Below are 24,490 nucleotides of genomic sequence, written 5' to 3'. Positions count from 1 at the left end.
TTAATGGATTTTAATTTTTCATATTTTTAAAAATGTATTCCTTAATAGTGACGTAAGTTTCTCTCCGGTTTCTCTGTGATCGTGAGTGGTCCGACATGGATAACTCCGCTCCCTGTCACAGGAGCACACACATAGCCAGGCTGAAATCACCTGGTTAACTTAAGGCAGGCACAAACTGCAACATTTTTGGCCCATTTTGAGCCGATTCTCGGCTAAATCGTGTGTTGTGCATCGTGTAGTATACATGGAGTCACGAGAAGCGGTTAACACCTCACGACCAGCTCCCGATCAGCAATCGTATGAAAGTCAAACATGTTTGAAATCCTGGTCGCTCCTCGTGAGGGTATTGCACTGTTAAAGCAGTGCCACGGATCGGTTTATCTCTGTGCATGTGCGAACACCGTAGTACCGCTCTAAAATTGACGGACCATACGGTCTGTCCAGCCAGTTCCTGGTCCATCGCATCGCCGCCTTTTATTTTTAAAGTTCCTTTTGCTGACATTTGCGAGTGTCTCTCCACTTCCGTGTTCTTCTTCTTCTGTTTTAATGGTGACGCCTCAGAGTTCTTCTAATTTGTACGTTGCATTTCTGGAAACAAGACCCTAAAGTGTTGTGTATGGACATACAGTATGAGCAGTCAGATCGTGTCAGTCCGTATAGTGTGAGAACGTGAATCGTGAGCTGCAGTTTGAGCTGGAGCTGAGTGCAATGATTGGAAAAAAATTGCACAGTGTATCTCCGCCTTTAGTGAGTTCATATCATGCCTCGTAGTACAGCTTCTCTCTGACTGAGAATGTTTGGTTAGGTGAAGCTAACGGCGATAAATCCAGGCTTGACTAATCTAGCTTCTTAGCATAGGCCCAAAGGGTTTAAATATTGTTGTTTAGGTAACTCAGAACATGCAGTGAATTTAACACCGGGGGGCGCTAACACACCAGTTAATTACAAAAGAAAAGAAAACAATCTCCAGAAAAGAAAAGAAAAAAAATCCACATTTTTTTCCGACTTCAGACCAAAATTTGACTGTAAAATTTTAAACGAGGTTATTTTTGCATCCATAGTTTGTTCCATTAAAACTGGAAACAGACGAGACAAATCCACACTTTAACATTTAACTAATTTAATAATCACGGAGGATTAAAATGTACTTTTTATATGTTTGTCTGGTTACACACACAAACACAGGGAGAACATGCAAACTCCACGCTGAAATGATCCAAATTAAACCCAGGACCTTCTTACTGTGAGGCTAACATTCTAACATGTGCTAACACATGCTAAAACTTTTAATTTGTAGTTTATTATGGATTATTAACCTATAGTTAGTGATTAGTTTAGTTTGTTTTTAATGTGTCTGTGGGAGACAAACAAAAAAAACTCACAGCTGAGCTTTTATTTAACTTACATTAGTTTAACAATGTTAACAATAAGCAGAGTTTCCTGAAGTGTTTGTGTTTCCTGTTGGACACACAGGAAGTGCTGCCCCTTCACTTCCTGTTCATGTGGCATACAGGAAGTGCTGCTCCTCCTACTCAGCCTTGTTTCTGGACTCCAGTGGCACTCTGAGGTAGTTGTTGTAGAAGAAGTAGAGGAAAAGGAGCAGGTAGCTAAGGTACATGAGGGACCCCCACAGCACGTTGTCCAGGTGGGAGGGGCATCTGACCTCATGCATCCAGCACGCCACGGAGAACAGAACCACCAAACCCATCATCATCTGACCGATCTGAGCCCCAGTAATCACCATTGCGATGGGCCGGGCCACGCGCAGGCCGGCCGCCCGTGCAGCATAGTATGAGTACATGAGGGAGTGGACCAGGTAGTTCATGGTCATGAACCAGCCTCCCCCCGCTACCTGGTCTTTGTAGCAGAACCAGGAGTAGAGCAGGACCGTGATGTGGTGGTACCAGTGGAGGAAGATGAGACGCTGCTTCCTCAGCACGATGAACGCTGTGTCCCCTAAGCACGTGCACAACAACACGTGCACAGGTTCATTTATATCAGATAAAACAGGTCAGAGGATGTTAGAAAACATCATCATATGAGACATGCTCTAAGCTAACAGCTAACCAACCAATGAGAGGAGGAGCTGATGTGACATCATATTCATCTGATCTGTAGTGAAAACACTGCCCTCTGCTGTTAGACTTTATACTATGAACTATATACTAATATAACTATAGTTTATACTACGATGAATGTGTGAACGTGTCTCACCCAGTTCTGGAGCTTTGCTGACTACGAAGGCGTAGGCCCAGAACTTAGTGAGAGGAGCGCTGTAGAAGCTGCGGTCACACACTGACCGTTGGAACCCTTCAGTAGAAAGAACGGAGAACAGGTACACACCTGACCTGTAGGCTCCCAGCATGCTGAGACACACACACACACACACACGCACACGCACACGCACACGCACACGCACACGCACACGCACACACACACTTACTTACTTACTTACTTACTTGGTACATGGTCCATCCTATACACTAAACCAGCCTCTGAAGGAGGGAGGATGGCTCTGGGCGTTTCCATGGTTTTTGAGTAAATTGTTATGATCAGTTTTTGTATATATCGTCTTACGATGGTTTTTCCTTTTTGTCTTTTTCAATTTTTATTAACGATTAAAAACACCACATTCAGATGTGAACTACTAAAATATTTAACAAATGTATGGTTGGTTTTTATTCAAATATCAGGAAGTGATGTCGCTATGTCAATGAGTTGGAAGGATCTAAAGCATCAGGCACCGACAGAGTCTATGTCTATGAGTCTATATCTATGAGTCTACAGGTATGTCTGAGTCTACATCTATGAGTCTATATCTCTGAGTCTACAGGTACGTCTATCACTCTATATCTATGAGTCTTCAGGTATGTCTATCACTCTATATCTATGAGTCTACAGGTATGTCTATGAGTCTATATCTATGAGTCTACAGGTACGTCTATCACTCTATATCTATGAGTCTACAGGTATGTCTATGAGTCTATATCTATGAGTCTACAGGTATGTCTATGAGTCTATATCTATGAGTCTATATCTATGAGTCTATATCTATGAGTCTACAGGTACGTCTATGAGTCTATATCTATGAGTCTATATCTATGAGTCTACAGGTACGTCTATCAGTCTATATGAGTCAATAAACTCGTTTGAGATGCGGCTGCGGCTTGCCTGGATGATCGGCGAGAGTAGACGGGGGCAACGGGGGCAGGGCTACAACTCTACTGCCAAGTCGGACAACTATGTCTACAACACAATGGCTGAAGTCGCGTTTGCTTACATCCTTGCGGTAGAGATTGAGATGGAAGATATATTAGACTACCATCTCTACGCAATGGGCTACAGACTTCATTGCTGAGCTCAATTTGGGTTGATTTGATGGTACAGGGCTTGCTATTAACTCATTCAGTGCCAGCCATTTTCTAATTTTCTACCAAGATTTCTAGATTTCTTACTGTATTTTGGCCGTCCTCCAAGTCTCTCCCCCCATCATTCTCCACACATGCAACTTCCTCCTCATCCCAGACAATGCTGAGTGTCAACTCTTGCCCCATTTTTTTTTATCGTTTTATCTCACCATTGGGAAAGTCTCAATAGTCCACTTAGTTCCACACATGCTCTGGTCGAGTGTGCGCTGCTGTGAGCTGCTGGGAACTTCAGCATCAACTCTCATAGCTTCTGTCTTATAAACTCTTTTCCTCTACCTCTGAGCTCTGCCCATCACGGGTGATCTCTCATCCAACGGTGCCCTGCTGCCACCTACATGGCACCAGTTGGTCACTACATCATTGTACAAGTTAGATATTCACTGGAGAGCTTTGTTACACTGTCTCCTAGCAACCCCAGCTGAAAAACACAATTCACGTCTATAGACGTGAATGGCACTAAATGAGTTGATTAGTATTTGCATATCCTGAAATGCAAGTGAAAACTTGTCAGGGAGATCAACAAATGTTGAACAACACTGGATTATTGCATGAATGGTGAAGGTTTGTTGTGGTATTTGGGAATTATACAAAATCATGGCACTACTTTGAGGAACTTTGTATTACTATAATAATGATAATAATCATATTTGTATATGATGGATAGAATGGTTCCTTTACAAATTCACAAGCTGAAACCAAACGTTTCTCACCAGCCACACAGTGCAATAATGATTAATAATTTATTTTTCACATGTTTTTGTGTATTTCACTTGCTGCAGGGTTATTTATCCAAGTCCACTTCTGTTTATTTTTCCTTTTTTGTTGTTGTGGGTACCATGAAATGTGATGACTCGACAGTTCTAAACTCAGGATATTGTGTACTGTTCATGATGGTAATACAGAGATGTGTCGGAATTAAACTGGGCGTTTCATAACTTTTAGTCACTGAACTCTGGTCCAATCATCTGTCAGTTCTCCGCTGAAAGTTGGGCGTTTTCCCGTCATGAACGGAGCCATGTAGTTGCTCTTGGGGAACTGCAGCGGCTGACCTAGACGGCTGGTCTCGTTGGGGTTTCACAAGCTTTCCGTGCCCGTGACATCAGAGCAAGTCGGACAGAAATCTAACCAGCATGCACCGTGCGTCTGGCTCATCTCAAACAAACCTTGTATCTATTAGTCTATGTCTATCAGGGCATGTTTGTCCCTGTGTCTTATGTTACGTTAACCTGATGTTCAGAGGAGCTCAGTGATTGGATAGATGCTGATGATGACTCGGCACAGACACATGTGGCTCCAGAGCCATGTTCTAATATCAGAGGAGGTTCACCTGAACAGAGCCAGGCTCAGGGACCAGAGAACCAGCAAGGGGCGGAGCTCCAGCTTCTGTCTCTGTCTCATGAAGTGTTGACCAGCGAAGACCAGGAGAGCATAGAGAGCACATACCAGGAAGGACTTATTACTACACACACACACGCACACACACGCACGCACGCACACACGCACACACACACACACACAGAGAGAGATTGGAGGTACAAATGTGGACAGGTGTTACCAGTGTTACCAGGTGACTGTTCCAATGTGTGTGTGTGTGTGTGTGTGTGTGTGTGTGTGTGTGTGTGTGTGTGTGTGTGTGTGTGTGTGTGTGTGTGTGTGTGTGTGTGTGTGTGTGTGTGTGTGTGTGTGTGTGTGTGTGTGTCCTACCAGTGTTCTTTCATCCATTCCAAAGCTCGTCTCTCATCAAAACGTCGTTCAAAGTCGAACTGGTTGAAACCCAGAGACTCACTGGTGTAGTTCATGGTTCCTGTGGTGCAGCCGCGCGAGGCGGGTAAACATGCGCACACACCCCGACACAGACACCGACCGCACTGGGCGGTTTGATCATGGCTCTGTCTCTATGAGGGGTGGGGAGAAAAGGAGGAAGATGCCGCGGTCCCCGCTGCGTCAAGCACGTTCAGAAATCACGGATATCCGCTATGGATTTCAGATTAAAGGTCTGTTGCAGTGCCTGCACAGAGTCAATTCACCTGTAGGTTTATCAGTGCTGAACTTTAGTTACTTTAGTAACTTTAGTTTTTTTTATTTATCTTTTCAGAACAAACAAGGTTCACTTTAGGGACGCCTTTCAAAATAATGTGCCACACTTCCGGTGCGCCAGTGCGTCCAATTCAGGGAGCACGAGCTGATGTAAACCACTGGTGTCAAACTCATTATACACAGATTATAGGTTGGAAAATATGTTAATGTGCCCTGGTTCGCAATTCCACACATAAATAATATATAAACGATAAAGTATGTGAGTAAATCAGTCCCTGCAGGATATTCACTTAAATTTCATTAATTTTGAGAATTTGGGGACATTTTGTGGAATAATTTGAAAAAAATTGTCAGTTATTGCAACAATTTGAGATTAACAATGACTGCTGTCATGTGATGTAAGAAGTGGAAAACTGAGCTCGGCAAATATTGTGGATTTTAATAATTATTTTGTATTTGGAGGAGGCTGAGATATCTACAACTGAATTAGTTTGTAATTTGCAAAATGGTTTGTGATTTTTCCTATCATTTTTACTTTCTCAAACGGGTCGAATTTGATGCTCTAAAGAGCTGGATTTGGCCCCCAGGCCATGAGTTTGACACAGGTGGTTAAAAATTATAGCTCTCTGTTCCAAAAATCAACCAGTTTTTTATTGTGTGAGTTCTTCCTCTGAATCCTGACATTTCCAGATCAAACTAAAGCACCAGTTTAGACTGAAATCAACTTTTATGTAAATTGTTGTCAGCTCTGTGAATTATTTGCTCCTTTAGGATGACTGTCCTATTTTAGTTTGAATCATTTCTCATATAAAAGTCTATTTAAGACCGAGTTGCTGAAAGCTAATACACACAAACATACACAATATTGGCTAATATAGTATCATTAGCATTACTACACTGGTATTAACTCACTGTGTAACAATATAAAGAGCTATAATCATAGTTTACATAAATAACATATGATGTGAATTAACATTTTTTATGTTTTGTACGCAACATTTTACGTGTGTAGACAATAATCAATATGAAGGTGTATAAATAATAACCAATAGTAATCTATAAAGGTGTATAAATAATATCTGAATATCTGCATAAACTATTCCTATATGTACATGTATATGGTTATCTTATCTGTGTGTGTCTATACTGTAACAGTCAGTGCTAAAGGTCACCACTGATTACTGTGTGTGTGTGCGTGTGTGTGTGTGTGTGTGTGTGCGTGTGTGAGTTCACTGACAGATCAAAGTTCAAAGTTTGGGAGATCAAACATGTAGCAGTATTGTTATTCTACTGCTGCACATTAACCATTATTGGGATACTTCTTGTGTTTAACTACACTAGTGCAGTGCCTGTGGGAAATATGTATTGCTATAGAAAAGTGTGAGGTTAAGTAGCTTTTTCATGGAAGGCCAAATGTGGTGGGACGTGTCGTTTGCTTTTTTCTCTTTTGAGGATAATTAAAGGGTATGTATGGTTGAATATTGTAATAAGTATAATTTGTTAACACATGGTAGACACAAACGCTTAGTATGTTTTAAACAAACATGTTAAGTTTTGAATAATTTGTTTCAAGACAGAAATTGGTAAGGTTTTAGTACAGGAGGCTGCTGCCCTCTACGCCTTTAAGGCTACACTCAAAACCTACCTATTTGCTGAAGCGTATACCGTATAATAGCATTAACGTAACCGCGAGAGCATACATGGGCTTGTCTGTAAATGGTTGCATTTACAGACCTTGGAGTCGTGGTTAGCTTACCACTAAACTTGAACAGGTTCAAATTGTGATGTAGTTGATTGTGATTTACAGTCTGCATAAACAGGACTGAATCATAACATAACCTAACCACTAGAACAGACATGGGCTCGTCTGTAAACGGTCGCATTTACAGACCTTGGAGTCGCTGTTAGCTTACCGATAAACGGGAAATTTGTCGCCTTAATAATAAATGTTGACTAGGCCACTGGGAGTGAGGCCCAAGGCCAAGGCAGGCTGACTTGATAATACTGTATCATGTTTTTCTGCAGTCAGTGCCTTCTCCTCGCCCTTCTCTCTCTTTTCTGTTTCAGGTGTCTTGAAGCTGGAGTTGACAGTTCCTGATCAATGGTTCATGGCTCAACTAGTCTGGGACACTCTGATGGTCTCTCTCTCCATCTTGTTCTGTTCCCCCTGTCCACTAACCCTAACCAGTGGAAGCAGATGGCTGCCACCTCTGAGCCTGGTTCTGCTGGACATTTCTGCCAGTTAAAATGAAGGTTTTTCTTCCCACTGTCGCTAAATGCTTTTCATGTGGATTCTGTTGGGTTTTTTACTTATTATTGTGAATTTTATATTATGATAGTGCTATGAGATGACCTTTGTTGTAATCTGCACTATATAAATAATTATTGATTGATTGATTATTTTATTATTTAATATTTTTATACTTACTCACCTTAGTTACCAATGTTGTTCACTGAGGACATCTGCTGGTCAATGTTTACGGGGTATTTTTTTTTTAGGATATTGGACCCACTTTATTCGTTTTTAAAAGCCCTTTGTGCAGTCACTTCTGTAGATTCTACGCAGCTTTCAATTGATCCTGAGTGATGCCGTCAGCAGTCCCAGCTCACCAGTGACTGGCACTGGCACACACGTGACTGTGGTAGCAATTTTATGAAATAATTTATTAACGGTGTCATTGCAGTCCAAGCAAATCTAACATCACACATCTTTGAACCAAGCAGCAGCCATGTTGAAAGTCAAAATCTGAGCCTGATTCGCAGAGGTATTTGAGGAACAGACAGACAGACAGACAGACAGAGATTCCTTGTTATATAGATAGATTACAAACATGTTTATTCTTGTTGTTTCACTTCTAACCCCAGGGAACATTTCATTGGATGTTTGACCCAGATCTACACGCCTCCAACACGCCACGCTCCTCACTGCAGGAGCCAATCAGAGAGCAGGAGGTCATGTCTGATAGCAGCGTCACTAACAGAAGAACTACAAGGCTCCACCTGAGCCTCCTGAGCGTTTGTGGTCCAATCCCACTGATTCACTGATAAACAGATAAAGTCTGCTTTACACTCTAAACACAAAAACAAATACAAATGTCATAAAAATACATAAAAACATCCCATTGTGAGTCATTCAGTGTTTGTGAGATAATAAATGTCAAATGTTACTAAAACTAAAGGAAACATTTTTGTTTGTTTGTTCAATCAGCATCATTCTATTAAACAGTTGGAATAATGAATGCAGCTGAGTTAGTTACAGAGTTAGTTACTGTGTTAATTAGTTATAGAGTTAGTTACTGTGTTAGTTACTGAGTTAGTTAGTTATAGAGTTAGTTACTGTGTTAGTTACTGAATTAGTTACTGTGTTAGTTACTGAGTTAATTAGTTATATAGTTAGTTACTGTGTTAGTTACAGAGTAAGCTACTTAATTAGTTACAGAGTTAGTTACTGAAATAGTTACAGAGTTAACTACTTCATTAGTTAGAGTTAATTACTTCATTAGTTATAGAGTTAGTTACAGAGTGGACTTGTTGTCCTAATGTTTAAAATGATTTGATAATATATGAGATATTTCTGATTTTATATATATATATATATATATATATATATGCTTGCATTATAGCGAGATAATGTATATTATAAATGATATATAATCAGGACTTTGTTAATCTGATGTCTATGACGTCAACCTTCATTGTTGATGATGTTTGAATCGTTTTTATGTCAGTTTTAAGCAGGTGGAGAATCTCACGCACGGACACGTGCACACGCGGACGCACAGACTGGGCATGCCCAGCCCGGTGTGTGTGTGTGAAGGGGGGGGAATGGTGGCGCAGGCGCAGAGCTGCTCATTTCACCTCCTCGCGCCTGTCCCGCTGCTCACGCACCGACATCATCTCCGTGTGCGGATCCCACGCACGCTCTGTGGTGAGTTCCCGCTGTTGCGCGTGCATGTTGCGCACATCGGCTGCGCTGCCGCTACTGTCACACGCACGTAGAGCGCGCACGCTGAGAAAAGCCTCTGCGGCGGAGCTCCCTACGCGTGCGCGCCGCTGTCTTTGGCGCATCCTCTGGCGTGCACGTGCACGGCTCCAAGTTTTGTCCTTGGCAGCAAAAGTTGTGCACAGAGGTGAGTGAGCGTGCGTGATGGAATGAAGGAGGACAGGTTTGACGCACACCTGACAATCCTGCGCGTTCACATCTGATTATCAGTTAAGCATCATGAGCATCATGGGGGGGGGGGGGGGGGTCAACATCTACAACGTCAAACACATGAACAGGAAGAAGAAAAATTATTTTAAAAAAAAACTCACAAACAACTATTTTAGAAAATCAGACTTTACAGAAAAACAACCAGTAGCACCTTTAACACACTGGGATGGAGCACACACACACACACACACATACAACATACATGTTGTGTGATCAGTTATATGTTTTTTAGTGCTGCAACTTCAATGCGTTAATTGTGATTAATTAATTACAGAAAAAATATTGCACTAAAAAAAGAAATTATATACATTAAATTATTTATATAAATTATATATATATATATATACATATGATATATAATATAAATGTATAAACATTGATGGAGTTCTTCCTCTGCTCTGATATCCTCACCTGTGAGGAGCACCTTTTAGCATTAGCATAGGAACTAGCCTGTGTCATTAGCATTAGCCACATTAGCATAGAAGCTAGCATGCGTGACATTCATTAGCATGTGAGCTAGCCTGTGTGATGAGCATTAGCCACATTAACATGTGAACCAGCCTGTGTGATGAGCATTTTCCACATTAGCACGTGAGCAAGCCGGTGTGATGAGCATTATCCACATTAGCACGTGAGCAAGCCTGTGTGATGAGCATTATCTACATTAGCATGTTGCTCTCAGTCTGTTACATTCTGTGATTAATGTTGACTTCAGGGAAACATGAACACTGTTGTGTATAATAACTTCCTGTTTGACTGAGTGATGACATCGTCACAGACTAATAAACAGGAAGTCCATAATCATACTGTGATCTACCGACAGATCACACTTTCACGTCCTGGGGTCAGAGTTCAAAGCCTGTGTTGGTGTCTTGGCTCAGCTGGTGCCTGTTTTATCTGATGACTTACAAAGATGGATGGATGGTGACACAGCAGTAATAATAATAACGGTGGCTTGTGGTTAGCACGTCCCCCACACAGCAGATGGTCCTGGGTTCAAACCCTGGTGAGGACACTTAGGTACTTTCTGTATGGAGTTTGTATGTTCTCTCGATGCTGTGTGGGTTCCTCCTGGTACTTAGGTTCCTCCCACAATCTAAACACATCTCCAAATTACCCACAGGAGTGTGTGATGGACTAAAGCACTGTCCAGGGTATACCCCCACTAAACGCCCAGTGATGGAGATAGACACCAGCAGGGCCTGGATGGATGGATGGATGGATGTTGGCTGGATGGATGGATGAATGGGGACTCTTTGCTCCACCTGCTGTCCTCTACAGGAGGAGAAATTCTGCCTCTGCTAATACTACCTGTCATTTTCACCTGGTTCATACACACACACACAGTCTAACCCAAGGACAGCTGCAGTTCCTAATGTGTCCACAGGGCGCCACTCTGTTTAAACAATGCACAGAGCCTAAGTTCATACGTCATCTCATTACATTACATCAGATCACATCTCATGACATAAAGAGACAAAACAATTAGAACAGGAAACTCTAAGCTCTCCATGTAAATGTTTATCTGTAATGATAATAATGTAATGATCTGAGTCAGACCTGGACCTGGTTTCATGTGGTCCAGAGTGGATCTACAGTCCAGCTCCAGATTTGATTTCTCTCTGTGTGAGAAGGTCTCCAGTGTTGGTCTGTGACATGTAGCATTAGCATGAGGAGCTAACACTGGTTATCAGATGAATGAGTGAACTTCATGTTCCTGTTTGTCCTCTATGAGCTTTCAGCTGATGACAGGATTAATAAAGGTTACATTACTTTATTAACATGTTCATTAAAACTATGAAAAATTCACAGACCTTACAAAGGTTTAAAATCTGCTCATACTAACATTGGTTCTTTGGCTCCTCCTTCAGGCTGTGTGTGTGTGCACGTGCCTGTCTGTACATGTTGCTCCTCTTGTTTCTTAGACTGAGCTCAGATGTTATTTTCCTGTGGATTTGTTTCATGCTCACTCTGGACTTTAACTATAACAGGTTTATTGTGTGAGACGGATCCACTGAAGGTCAGAGACTGTGGTGATGATGATGAAGAATGTTTCTGGCTGCTGTCCATTGCTTTATTTGAGGCTCATGTTTGTTTTTAATTTGATCATCAAAGGAGAGTCTGTGTTTAACGTCTGGTCACCTGACTATGGTCACATGATGACCATAGTCACAGAGAGTCAGAGGAGTCACACACACACACACACAGTCAATGGTCAGAGGTTACACTGATCTCTCTGTAGCTTCAGTCCATCATTGATCATTGATCAGGATGTTTACAGCGACTGTTTAAAGATGGAAACTGATAATGATGATTGGTCAGTTCCTCTTCCTCATACAGAGACGTGTCCCTTTGTTTCCACAGGGATGAAGAACACAGAGTCTTCATCACACGGACAGAGGCAGAGCAGGAGGCCACGACCCCATCAGAGATAGAGAGCCATGTCCCAGCCTGGAGACGTCCTCCGTCTGCGTGAGTCCAGTTCCCTAAGCCCTGCCCACTCCTCTGAGGTCAGCGATGGGCGGAGCTCAGTGGTTTCCTTCAGTTTTGTGGAAAAGTCCACCGTGGAGGGTCCACATTGGAGGACAACCACAGAGGACAAGAGGAAACGCTTCAGTGACTCCGTGTGGTCGGGGGGTCCTGGTCCATCATGTAGCTCCAGTCCAAAGGTAGGACTCCGCCCCCTGGGGTCCCCCCCCCTTCCTCAGACGCTGTGGGACCCGGTGGGCCGGGCGGCCACCCAGAGGGCGGTGGAGGAGTTCGGTTCTCCTTCACTAAGGATTAAACTGGCTCAGGCTCTGCAGCACGTGGCGTCTTCAAGCTGTGGTCCAGGGTCACGCTGTCAGTCTTGGGCCGGGTCCCCCGTGCAACATCAGAAGGTGAACATAGATCCTACAGAGAAGATCTCAGCTAGGGAGGGGTCCAGGGACTCAGTAGAAGGCTGGAACCAGCTGAGCAGCAGGTCCTGGTCTCCGGCCCACAACGTGACGTGGATCCATCGGCGCTCAGAGGAGGGGGGGGTGGGATGGAAACCCTCCTCTCTGCAGACCCAGTTTAAGATGAACATCCCTCTAAACGAGCCAAAGCAGCAGGTCTTCAGCTCCTCAGAGTCGCCTAGAGTCCACCGCCCCACTTACCCCCCCACTGACCTCAGCTCCCCCCTCAGGGACCCTCGGCTCCTCCAGTCAGGACTCAGAGCTCCACAAACCCCCACCCTCCACCGCCACCAACTACCACAGTACACGGGAGACTCCTGGACCTCCATCCTGGACCCAGGAGGAGGAGGGTCTACAGAAGGGGAAGACACTTGGAAGCACCAGAGGACACAACCTGGACCTCTGAGTCCTATGACTCAGCACAAACGAGCCGAGCAGAGGAGGAGAGAGATTCTCCTCCTGGGACCCGTGGCTCTGGACTCAGAAGAAGACGAGGACGACCCAGAGAACCAGTTGTCTCCAGATGGAGACACGGGAGCAGTTTCCTCGTCCAGGAGCTCCAGTGGAGTGACAGGAAGCTTTAGAGACCAGGACCAGGACCAGAACCAGAACCAGAACCAGGACCAGGACCAGGTCCAGGACCAGGAGAGCTTCAGAGACCAGGGCAGAGTCTCACCAGAGTCTAGTCAGTCAATGCAAAGCAACGAGACCAGAGCCCCCAGCTCAGGGATCCAGGTGTGTGTGTGTGTGTCCGTGTGTGTGTCCGTGTGTGTGTCCGTGTGTGTGTGTGTGTGTGTGTGTGTGTGTGTGTGTGTGTGTTGACCCACTGCTGGTTGTGTTACAGACTGAGAGTGGTTGTGCATCAGCTCCTGTTCCTTCGCTCCACTGTCAGAGAATCGCTCGAGCAAAGTGGGCGTTTCTATTTGGATCGACCAATGAAGATGCAGCGAGTGGAGCAGAGAAAAGTAAGGAGCCATATATATTTATTTATTTATTTATTCATGAATTCACACAGAACTTTGTCTAATATCAAATGAACATAATCACTGCATTTTAGAAGGTGATAAATTGTCTTCATCATTAATCTGTTGCTGAGCGATTCACTTTATCAATCACGTTGAAAAGTTCTCTAAAGCATTTCAGAGATCAAAAACTAATCAGGGAATGCCCTGAAACTGTTTAACTTCCGATGCGGCTGATCTGATTTATTTTGTCGTGTGGAATGTTGGAAAAGATCCAGTGATATCAATCAATCAGAGATCAATAATCAACAACAGTAGAAAACTGATTATTACAAATTAAACCAGAAGTTTACATACACTGTGCAAAGTGTATGTAAGTTTCAGGTCAGTTAGGATTACCAAAATTATTTCATTTTGCTCAATGCCACAATAATGAAAGATAATTTCTTAGATATTTTTTTATTACTTTCTGTGAACTGCATGACTTGGGTCAAACATTTTGGGTATCCTTCCACAAGCTTCTCACAGTACTCTGCAGGAATTCTGGCCCATTCCTCCTGACAGAACTGGTGTATGTTAGGTTTGTCGGTTGCCTCGCTCACACACACCTTTCCGGATCTGCCCACAAATTTTCGATGGGATTCAGATCAGGGCTTTGTGATGGCCACCCCAAGACATTGACTTTGTTGTCCTCAAGCCACTTTTTTAACAATTTTGGCAGTATGCTTAGGGTCATTGTCCAATTGGAAGACCTATTTGCGCCCAAGTTTAAGCTTCCTGGCTGATGTCTTGAAATGTTGCCTTAATACGTAATGTTCTTTCTTCATGATGCTGTTAATTTTATGAAGAGTTCCAGTTCCTGCTGCAGCAAAACAGCCCTACAACATGATGCTGCCACCTCCGTGCTTCACAGTTGGTATGGTGTTCTCAGATCTACAAGCTTCCCCCTTTTTCCTCCAAATGTAACGGTAGTCATTATGGCCCTACAGCTTCACTTTAGTTACAACAGACCACAGGACATTTCTCCAGAAGTTAAGGTCTTTGTCCTGGTGTCTTATTGCAAACTGTAATCTGGCTTTTTTATGTTTCTTTAGGAGTAATGGCTTCTTTCTCACTGAGTAGCCTTTCAGCCCATGTCAGTGCAGGACTCGTTTCACTGTGGATAATGACACTTTCTTACCAGCTTCAGTCAGCATCTTCACAAGGTCTTTAGCTTTTGTTCTGGGGTTGATTTGCATATTTCGGACCAAAACATGTTCATCTCTGGGACACAGAGCACGTTTCCTTCTTGAGTGTTGTAATGGCTTGTCATTTCCATGATGTTTAGACTTGCGTATAATAGTTTGAACAGATGAATTCTTGGCTGATTTCTTTTGATTTTTCCATAATTTCAAACAAGGAAGCAGAGTGTTTGAGGTGTGGCCTTAAAATACATCCCCAGGTGTGCCTTCAATTAATTCACATGTTGTCAGTTAACCTATCAGGAGCTTCCAAAGGCATGACATTATCATCTGGGCTTCCCCATGTTGTTTAAAGACTTAGTACTTTTTGTGTATGTAAACTTTTAACCTCAAAGAAAGTAACAAAAATGTATCTTAGAAATTCTCTCTCTCAATATTGTGGCATTTAGCAAAATTAAATAATTTTGGAGAGATTTAGTCTGACTTTACTTCAGACAGTGAGAAAAAAAGTGTTGTCTTTTTGCACAGTGTATGTACACTTCTGGATTCAACTGTCAATGAGTTACTGACATTTGAATATTAAACACGAGAAGATTCTACAGTTGGATAGAATAAATTCAAATTAATGAGAAATCTCTGAAAAAGAACTTCAATAAGTCAAATAAAAACATAAATTTGAAATATAATCTGATATCAGATATAAATTAGGTTACCGACGACTAATCAATATCTATGAGGATCAATAATGTGTTTGATAAACAGATTCCTTGGATGCGTCCACGGCGCCCCCCAGTGGTAACTCCAGTGAGTCTCCCACTCCGACCCCCCCTCTGTCCCTGGTCCTGCCCTCAGCCAATCACGCGGTGCAGCAGGTGGAGGTGGAGCTGGTGACTCCACCCCCTGCAGTCACAGGTACATCTCCTAAAACGGGAATCATCCGCCGCACGCTGAAATACTCAGAGACCGACCTGGACGCCGTCCCACTGCGCTGCTACAGAGAGACGGACATCGATGAGCTACTAATGACTCAGCACCAACACCATGACTCAGCGTTTGGAAGCAACCGCAGCGTTCAGGGAACACCAGGAAACGGCAGCAGTCCAATCAGAGCCCTGAGTTCTGGACTTGAGGACGGAGGAAATGAAGGGATGGGGGAAAGTGAAGAGGAAGAGGAAGAGGAAGACAGTGAGGAGATGGTGAGCTGGGCCAGTGTTAGGATGCAAGGTGACAACAGGAAAGAACTGCACCACATGTACGGACAACCTCAGAACAGGTAACACAGTAAACTACACAACAAACACCACAACAAACTACACAATGAGTTAAATGCGTTTACTGGTGTTTGTAATACGAGGGCAAGGATGCTGCTTCAAGATGAGATATGATGAGATCTGATATGCGATAATAAACTTTAGGATGAGATGATGAACACTGTTGGACTTTCAAATCAAATCAACTCTACACAACTTTATTTATATAGTGCAGAATAAAACAAAGTCATTTCAAAGCGCTTAACAATATAAAATTCATAGTAAGAAAGAAAGAACTCAGCAAGATCCACATGAACAAGCATTTAGCAACAGTGGGAAGGAAAAACTCCCTTATTTTGTTTTTATAACAGGAAGAAATCTCCGGCAGAACCAGGTTCAGAGGTGGCAGTCATCTGCCTCAATTTGTTGGGGTTTAGTGAACAGAAAGACAATCAGAACAGGATGGAGGGATAGACCATCAGAATGTCCCAGACTAGTTGAGCCATGAACCATCAACCAGGAACTGCCAGCTCCAGCATCAAGACACCTAAAACAGAAAAGAGAGCGGAGGATGAGGAGAAGGCACAGACTGCAGGAAAAACATGATACACTATGATACACTCGTTCCTAGTGGTCAGGTTAATATTAATATTAAACATCATGCGGGCATCCTCCATGCTCGAATGCTACCACTACAGACAAGGTTTCATCTTGTTATGGGTGCACGTAGTGATCTTGCGATCACTACAGAGGGGACGCTTGTACGCTCTAATTGTCATAGTTATGGGGTGTACGCTTTAGTCAATAATCGGTTTTGAATGTAACGATTTCTCACAATGGTCTGAGGTGTTGCCCATTTACATGTAATTGTTTGTGATTGTGATGAAAACAACGAGACCATGTCCGTTTTAGGTTATTGCTTTTATATGATATATGTTTTAGCAAATAAGTAGGTTTTGAGTTTATTTTAAAGGTGGAGAGAGTAGCAGCCTCCCGAACTATGACTGGGAGCTGGTTCCAAAGGTGAGGAGCCTGGTAGCTGAACGCTCTGCCTCATGGTCTACTTCTGGACACTTTAGGAACTTCAAGAAGACCAGCAGACTGAGAGCAGAGTGTTCTGCCCGGATGATAGAGCACTAACAGGTCTCTAAGATATACAGGAGCTTGATCATGTAGAGCTTTGTTGGTTAACAGGAAGATTTTAAACTCTATTCTAGATTTTACAAGAAGCAAATGTAGGGAAGCTAATACTGGAGAAGTATGCTCTCTCCGTTAGTATTTGTTAGTATTCTGGCTGCAGCATTCTGAATTCACTGGAGACTTTTTTGTGAGTTACTGGGACATCCTGACAGTAGGGAGTTACAATAATCCAATCTGGATGTAACAAATGCATGGATTAGTTTTTCAGCATCACCCTGGGCCAAGATATTCCTGATTTTCGAGATATTACGGAGGTGGAAGAAAGCTGTCCTTGTGATTTGTTTATTATGACAGTTAAAAGTTAAGTCAGTATCAAAGATAATGCCTAAGTTTTTTACTGTGGTGGTGGGTGACAGAGTAATGCCATCCAGAGACTTTATTTGCTCTGATAATTTCTCTCTCAGGTGTTTTGTACCAAATAAATCACTTCGGTTTTATCCTGGTTAAGAAGGGGAAAGTTACGGCTCACCCAGGATGTGATGTCTTCAAAATAAGCCTGGAGTTTTAACAACTGATAAGTTTTGTCTGATTTCATTGAGAGATTTAGCTGTGTATCATCCGCATGGCAATGGAAGTTTATATTATGTTCTCTGATAATGTTACCTAGTGAATGCATATATAATGTAAATAGTATTGGTCCCAAAACTGAACCTTGTGGAACTCCATGATTAACTCTGGCGTGAACTGAAGAGAGATTATTAACATGAACAAAGTGGGTTCTGTCTGATAAATAGGATTTAAACCAACCCAGTGCTTTCTTTAATCCCAAAAACGCTTTCTAGTCTCTGCAGCAATAAATAATGTTCCACTGTATCGAAGGCTTTACTGAGATCTAAGAGCACCAGAACTGAGATTAACCCTCTGTCTGAGGCTAAGAGGAGATCATTGGTTACTTTTACTAAGGCAGTGTCTGTGCTGTGGTGTGCTCTAAAGCCAGAGTGAAAGCTCTCATACAAATTGTTCCTATGTTGGTGATCACATAGTTTACCTGTAATGATTTTTTTCAAGATTTTTTGAAGCAAATGGGAGATTGGATATTGGCCTATAATTGGAGAAGTCACTTGGAGGGAGGACATTAGCTTTGTTTCTAATTATTAGAATTTTATCTGTAAAGAAATTGATGAAGTTGTCACTGCTCTGGTTGAAAGGAATAGAGGGTTTGACATTAGCTGTGGCTTTTGGTGTGCCTGGCTACAGTGTTGAATAGAAACCGAGGATTATTCTTGTTGAATAATAGGAGGTTCTAGCTTTGTGGAGAGCTTTTTTATAAGCTAACAAACTATTTTCTCCAGGCAGTATGAACTTCTACCATGTTTCAGAATAAAGTGCGTGTGTTGTGGTGTCCAGGGTGAGGCAAACATTCTTTGATGATGAGAACCCGGTGCTGAAGTCTCCAATCCTGGTCCGGGGTCCCCTCGTGGGGACAGAGGACACGTTCAGCCGTCATTTTGAGACCATCATGGAGTCTCACCGCGCTAAGGGGACGTCCTACAGCAGCCTGGACAGTGTGTTGACCTTTGACCTGCCCACACTCAGCCCCGACCTCCACGGCCTCGTGGGCCCCGCCCTCCCTAGCACCAAACACATGGTGAGACTCAGCTTCGCCCCATTGGCTCGCCATGAGGGGCCCAGCGACTCAGACTCTGTCGTCACGGTAACCGGAGACTCAGACGCCACCAGAGCTCCGTCCAGTGAGAGGCTGAGCAGCGGCAGCTCAGAGCACTCCCCCTGTAGGAGGAGCCTCAAACCTCTGGGCAGCAGCTGGGACTGTAACAGCTCCTCCACCCTCCCCAGGTAAGCTCCGCCCCCTCCACAACAACAAACAATATTAGTATTAGTTTGAATGTGACCTGTTTTTTTTGGGTTGATAGAATGTTCAGATTTAATGTAATTAGATTACTTTAAAAACATATATGTTGTTACATGAGATAAACAAACAAGCTAACACACACACACACACACACATGCACACACACATGCACACAGTGCGAGAGTAAAGGTAGAATGAAGGGAGTAGCCTCTGAGCTGGTATGTCACTGAGGAACCAGTCCTACCGGTTAGCCTTGTTCGTCTGCCGCTTTCTGGGTCACATTGTTTTTCATCTTTATTTTTGTCCTTAAAATTTCTGATCTGAAATGCTTTCAACCAGAAAACGTAGCCCCGCCTCTTGACTTTTTGACCCTGTTCACCCAGCACCGCTACAAGCTAAGCTAACAAACATGTGGACTGGTGGCTTTGAGAGACGTGAAACAGACTTATTTTTTTAGCTAAATCCTGCTTTCAAACAGAAGAAGAGTATTGCAGAGCTCTGTAGCTTCATCATAATTATTATAATTATGTAATCGTGTGCTCTGTGTGATGCGTTTGCAGCAGCAGGAACCAATCAGAGCAGGAGCAGGACTTCAGTGAGCGTCTCGGTCTGAGCAGCAGTGAAACTCCCACCAATGGCAGCCATCGAGCTGACGGCGCCGCCGCTAAACGTCTCGCCAAACGCCTTTTCACCCTGGATGGATTCAGGAAGTCTGACGTAGCTCCTCATCTCAGCAAGAAGTTAGTTTACCTTATCTACAGCTGGAGCTGTTTATCAGAATCAATAACCTCAGAAAAAGATAATATAATCCTTTAGTACACATGTGTCAAACTCAAGGCCTGGGGGCTAAATCCGGCCCTTAAAAACATCCAAATCGGCCCACTGTGGAAAGTGAAAATGGTTGAGAAAATTTAGTTGTGGAGATCTCAGTAAAATAATAATAATAATAACAATAACTAGAATATTTGCATTTCCTAAAAAAAAAAAAGCAATAGCATTAGCCTAGCATTAACCTAGCATTAGCATCAGCCTAACATTAGCACTAACCTAGCATTAGCCTAGCATTAGCAGTGACCTAGCAGTGGCATTAGCCTAGTATTAGTATCAGTGTAGCATTAGCATTACTCTAACATTAGCATTAGCGTAGCATTGGCATTAACCTAGCATTAGCACTAAACTAGCATTAACTAAGCATTAACCTAACAAATGCTGAACATTAGCAATAAGGTTTAAAAAGGTTGAAAAAAGTTGAAATGGCTTGAAAAAATTGAAAAAAAGTGAAATGGGTTAAAAAAAAAAGTTGAAATAAGTTGAAAAGGTTGAAATGGGTTGAAGGTAGTAGCTTAACATGTTAAAGGTTTAATGGTCAAAATCAATTGAAGAATGGCTGGGGATGAAGGGGTTAATAGTTGACATTTCTGATGAAAGTGGATGAGAACAAAAAATTGCACAAGCATTCAAAAAGTTTAAAAGTTAGAAATCATAAGAGCAATAGCACAATAATCTGGAATTTTCTGAACAGTTTGATATCTTAGTTGTCAAAATCGGTCAAACGGTGGAGGAGTTAGTGAAGACGGAAGAAGAAAAACATACAACTAGACAATTTTGCATTGCCGCGACAATGCAAGTGGGAATGTGAAAAAGGATTTGCAACTCCTTTTTCTGTATGTGTTTATTGTCAATGAATACAAGTTTGTACACACTACCAAAAGGGTATTTGTAGGCGGTACTCAGAACGAATGAACATCACTTTCACTCATTGAGGATTTAACAAACAGAGTCAAAGTTACAAAGATTGAGCAGGGCAAGATTCGAACCAGGTTCCTCATGATGATTGCTCGAAGGAAGGCAGAAGCAAGCTCTGATCATCACACTGACCACAAAAGTATAATTATAAGGAAGAAGAAGATTGGAGCAACCCTTTAAGCTACAAATTGTGGCTGTAGCTGCAGAATTAAAGCTTTAACAAGGATTTTACATCTTCACGAATAATGTAGTTGTAGATATCTCAGTAGGGTTGCAATGAGATGCAAAATATATGCTAAATTTCCATGGGAACTTAAGCTCAGGAATTTTGTCAATATTAAAAAAAATTAAACTTTTCATGGAAATTATTTATTAAAATGAAGCACAAATTGGGAGTAATTTTAAATCACTGTATCATATCCAAACACAAATATTGGCATCCATGCAAAAACAATACTGTAAAAAGACACAACATTTTCACAGGTTTATTTGGAAGTAGAATTTTACAATTATTCAAGTGGAGTTTCATTGAATTTGTCACAAGTTCAGTGAAACTCTACAATATTTGCAGTGGTTCATGGTTTTCCCAAGTTTGTAGAACATGAAGTCATTTTTACTCTCAAACTGTTGAAATTAACCAATTCTCAAGTAATTTGTCAAGATTTCACCAAAATAAATAAATATAGTCACTATTTGTCACCTATTGGTTAGCTATTGTCAGTGCCTTGTATACTACATACTTTATGTCATTTATACATTGAGTTGCAAAGTAGCGCTAATGTGGAAATGGTTCGATTCCCTCTGAGAACAAATATATCCATATTTGGTCATGAACTAAAATGAGTTCAACACTAGTGTGAATGAATCTACAGGTACACTGTTCTCTGCTTTAGCCCCGCCCTTAGGAGCACATAGGGTTAACACCATAAACATATGTAATAAAGACTTTTATTATATGATATCTATGGTTAACAATACCTGAACCACTTGGACAACACTGCCCTCTGCTGATTTAATATTCTTAGTTACTGTAATGAGGCTGACGCTTGAAGAGCTGTTTGTGTAGTTCTCTGAATGAGACTGTAGGAGGCAGTGTTTCATCATGTGTTTCTATGATGTAGCAGAGAAATAAAATGTTTGCGTGTCTGTAGTAAAATGTTTGTGTCTGCAGTAAAATGTTTGTGTGTCTGTAGTAAAATGTTTGTGTCTGCAGTAAAATGTTTGTGTGTCTGTTGTAAAATGTTTGTGTGTCTATAGTGAAATGTTTGTGTGTCTGTAGTAAAATGTTTGTGTGTCTGTAGTGAAATGTTTGTGTGACTGTAGTAAAATGTTTGTGTGTCTGTAGTGAAATGTTTGTGTGACTGTAGTAAAATGTTTGCGTCTGCAGTAAAATGTTTGTGTGTCTGTAGTAAAATGTTTGTGTGGCTGTAGTGAAATGTTTGTGTGTCTGTAGTAAAATGTTTGTGTGTCTGTAGTAAAATGTTTGTGTGTTGGCAGTAAAATGTTTGTGTGTGTGTAGTAAAATGTTTGTGTGTTGGCAGTAAAATGTTTGTGTGTCTGCAGTAAAATGTTTGCGTCTGCAGTAAAATGTTTGTGTGTCTGTAGTAAAATGTTTGCGTCTGCAGTAAAATGTTTGTGTGTCTGTAGTAAAATGTTTGTGTGTCTGCAGTAAAATGTTTGTGTGTCTGTAGTAAAATGTTTGTGTGTTGGCAGTAAAATGATTGTGTGTCTGTAGTAAAATGTTTGTGTGTTGGCAGTAAAATGTTTGTGTGTCTGTAGTAAAATGTTTGTGTGTCTGCAGTAACGACTTCAGTCAGACGGTGGCAGAAGAATATCTGAGATTCTTCAACTTCACAGACCTCACCATAGAACAAGCTTTAAGGTAAAGAAGACATGATTCAATAAGTCAGAATAAAACCAGACGTACATAAGATGTTGTGATATAAAGATGCAGTAGGACACACATGTCAAACATTTCCGGAAGAAAGTAAAAATGAGAAAACATGAATCATTGTGTCAATTACCAAATAGTTCAGTGGTAGATATTTCAGTTGGTCTAAATTCACAAATTCAATGAAACGCCAAAATATTTTCGGGACTCACAGTTTTCCTATGATTTTATCACATGACTGCAGTCATTTTTTTTTTTTATCACAAATTTTAATTGGAAAATTCCTGCACTTTCTCATAAAACAATCCCACAAAATTCCTCTGAAAATTATATGTAAAGAATTGGTTATGAAATCAAAGACAGCTGTCTGTTATTTATTGATTGTTTATTGTATAGATATTATATTTATATGTGGATACAGAGAGAAGAAACGAGATGAGGTGATGAAATAAAATGAGATTCTTCTTCTTTCTCTGTAGGAAGTTCCTCACACAGTTTGCTCTGATGGGAGAAACCCAGGAGAGAGAGAGGGTTCTGTTCCACTTCTCAAAGCGTTTCCAAACCTGTAACCCTGACTTGTTCCCCTCAGAGGGTGAGAGCTCATTCATTCATTCATTCATTCATTCATTCATTCATTCATTCATTCATTCATTCACTCACAGAAAACAAATAACAAATTAAATTGTTCAAACTTCAGTTAAAGTTTAAGAATTTTTGACGACAGGAACAGTTCTGTTAACTTCTAATTCAGTTTTTTTAAACGTTTATTTTTTTTAATTGCGCTCAGATTTAGAGTCAATCACACGTGTCAGCGTTTCATTTCTCCTTCATTTCAGATATTAACTCATTGAATAAAAATATATCAAAATCTTGTTTTTTTTTTTTTTTTTTTTAAAAACAAATTGTCTAAAAGTTACATTTTGTCAGTGTCACGTGTCACTTTTTATTTCTCTCACATGTTTAGCATTAGCATCTGTGAAGTATCACATCTGAGATGTTTGGGATCAGAAGCTCCTGATTACACCTTAAACATGATTAATACCCTACAGAGATGTGAAGCTATTGCATGTTCTCAGTGTTTCAGAGCAGCAACAAAACAAGGGCTTGTGTTATGGAGCCTCACAGAACGATTAGCTGAAGAAGCTAACGATTAGCATAAGAAGCTAACAATTAGCTAAGGAAGTTACAGTTAGTGTAAGAAGCCAATGATTAGCGGAAGAAGCTAATGATTTGCTGAAGAACCTAAGGATTAGCTAAAGAAGCTAACAATTAGCCACAGAAGTTAAACGATTTGCTGAAGAAGCTAACGCTTAGCGTATGAAGCTAACTGTGGTTTTTGTCCTGTAGATGCTGTTCACACACTGACGTGTTCACTGATGCTGCTGAACATGGATCTACATGGACAGGTAGGTGTGTGTGTGTGTGTGTCTGTGTGTGTGTCTGTGTGTGTGTGTGTGTGGGGGGGGGGGGGGGGGGGGGTGAATCCCTTCTAAATTCATGGGCACCAGTCCATCGCATGTCTACCTGCCTGCCAAACTTTCACTAAACTTACCTAATTTAAGTAGTTAGGTGTAGTGGCAGGTGTGACATGAGTGAAGCTATAGCGATCAGGTGCCGTTCACTATGGATCACCGTCTACGTGACATGTAACCGGACTAAATGGTGGTCCATTATCTGGGGCTGTGGGATCATAGGGCTGTGGGAACATAGGCACGCTCCCATTTTGTTTATAGAGAGCCAATTACTACATCTCATAGCACTCATCACAACACATAGAGCTATGATGAATAGAGCCAATGTTTCCATGAGCAGCATCAGTGATGGAGGAGAGGAACA

The 24,490-nt window shown here is 41.7% G+C and overlaps 2 protein-coding genes and 1 long non-coding RNA gene across 5 annotated transcripts in view; 2 read left to right on the top strand and 1 right to left on the bottom strand.

Annotated features, from left to right (window-relative positions):
* Window positions 1-1,378: 1,378 nt before the first annotated feature.
* On the bottom strand, window positions 1,379-5,369 carry LOC114481198 (elongation of very long chain fatty acids protein 6-like). Its single transcript, XM_028475759.1, has 4 exons — window positions 5,133-5,369; window positions 4,756-4,887; window positions 2,215-2,366; window positions 1,379-1,956 (listed from the first exon to the last, which is right to left on the bottom strand). Exons 1-4 carry the CDS (start codon window positions 5,225-5,227, stop codon window positions 1,529-1,531), a joined length of 807 nt encoding a protein of 268 aa, XP_028331560.1. The 5' UTR covers window positions 5,228-5,369; the 3' UTR covers window positions 1,379-1,528.
* Window positions 5,370-6,723: 1,354 nt separating this feature from the next.
* Window positions 6,724-8,582, top strand: LOC114481199 (uncharacterized). Its single transcript, XR_003676218.1, has 2 exons — window positions 6,724-8,230; window positions 8,331-8,582. It is a non-coding gene; the product is annotated as an uncharacterized LOC114481199 (long non-coding RNA).
* Window positions 8,583-9,319: 737 nt separating this feature from the next.
* LOC114481272 (PH and SEC7 domain-containing protein 2) overlaps window positions 9,320-24,490 on the top strand; it is a 34,600-nt gene continuing 19,429 nt past the window's right edge. The window contains exons 1-9 of one of the 3 annotated variants that reach the window (XM_028475954.1): window positions 9,320-9,393; window positions 12,043-13,349; window positions 13,459-13,579; window positions 15,520-16,030; window positions 18,555-19,001; window positions 19,578-19,757; window positions 22,565-22,645; window positions 23,134-23,246; window positions 24,002-24,060. In XM_028475954.1, the coding sequence (XP_028331755.1) occupies window positions 12,120-13,349; window positions 13,459-13,579; window positions 15,520-16,030; window positions 18,555-19,001; window positions 19,578-19,757; window positions 22,565-22,645; window positions 23,134-23,246; window positions 24,002-24,060 (2,742 nt within the window). In that variant the 5' untranslated portion in view covers window positions 9,320-9,393; window positions 12,043-12,119. Of the gene's footprint in view, window positions 9,394-9,463; window positions 9,596-11,601; window positions 11,699-12,042; window positions 13,350-13,458; window positions 13,580-15,519; window positions 16,031-18,554; window positions 19,002-19,577; window positions 19,758-22,564; window positions 22,646-23,133; window positions 23,247-24,001; window positions 24,061-24,490 lie in introns of those variants that run through there. The other 2 variants (XM_028475955.1, XM_028475956.1) reach the window with 2 other exon arrangements.

The sequence above is a fragment of the Gouania willdenowi genome, chromosome 19 (assembly GCF_900634775.1).
Source record: "Gouania willdenowi chromosome 19, fGouWil2.1, whole genome shotgun sequence".
Lineage (NCBI taxonomy): Eukaryota > Metazoa > Chordata > Actinopteri > Blenniiformes > Gobiesocidae > Gouania > Gouania willdenowi.
This window is presented reverse-complemented; position numbering and strand designations above follow the sequence as displayed.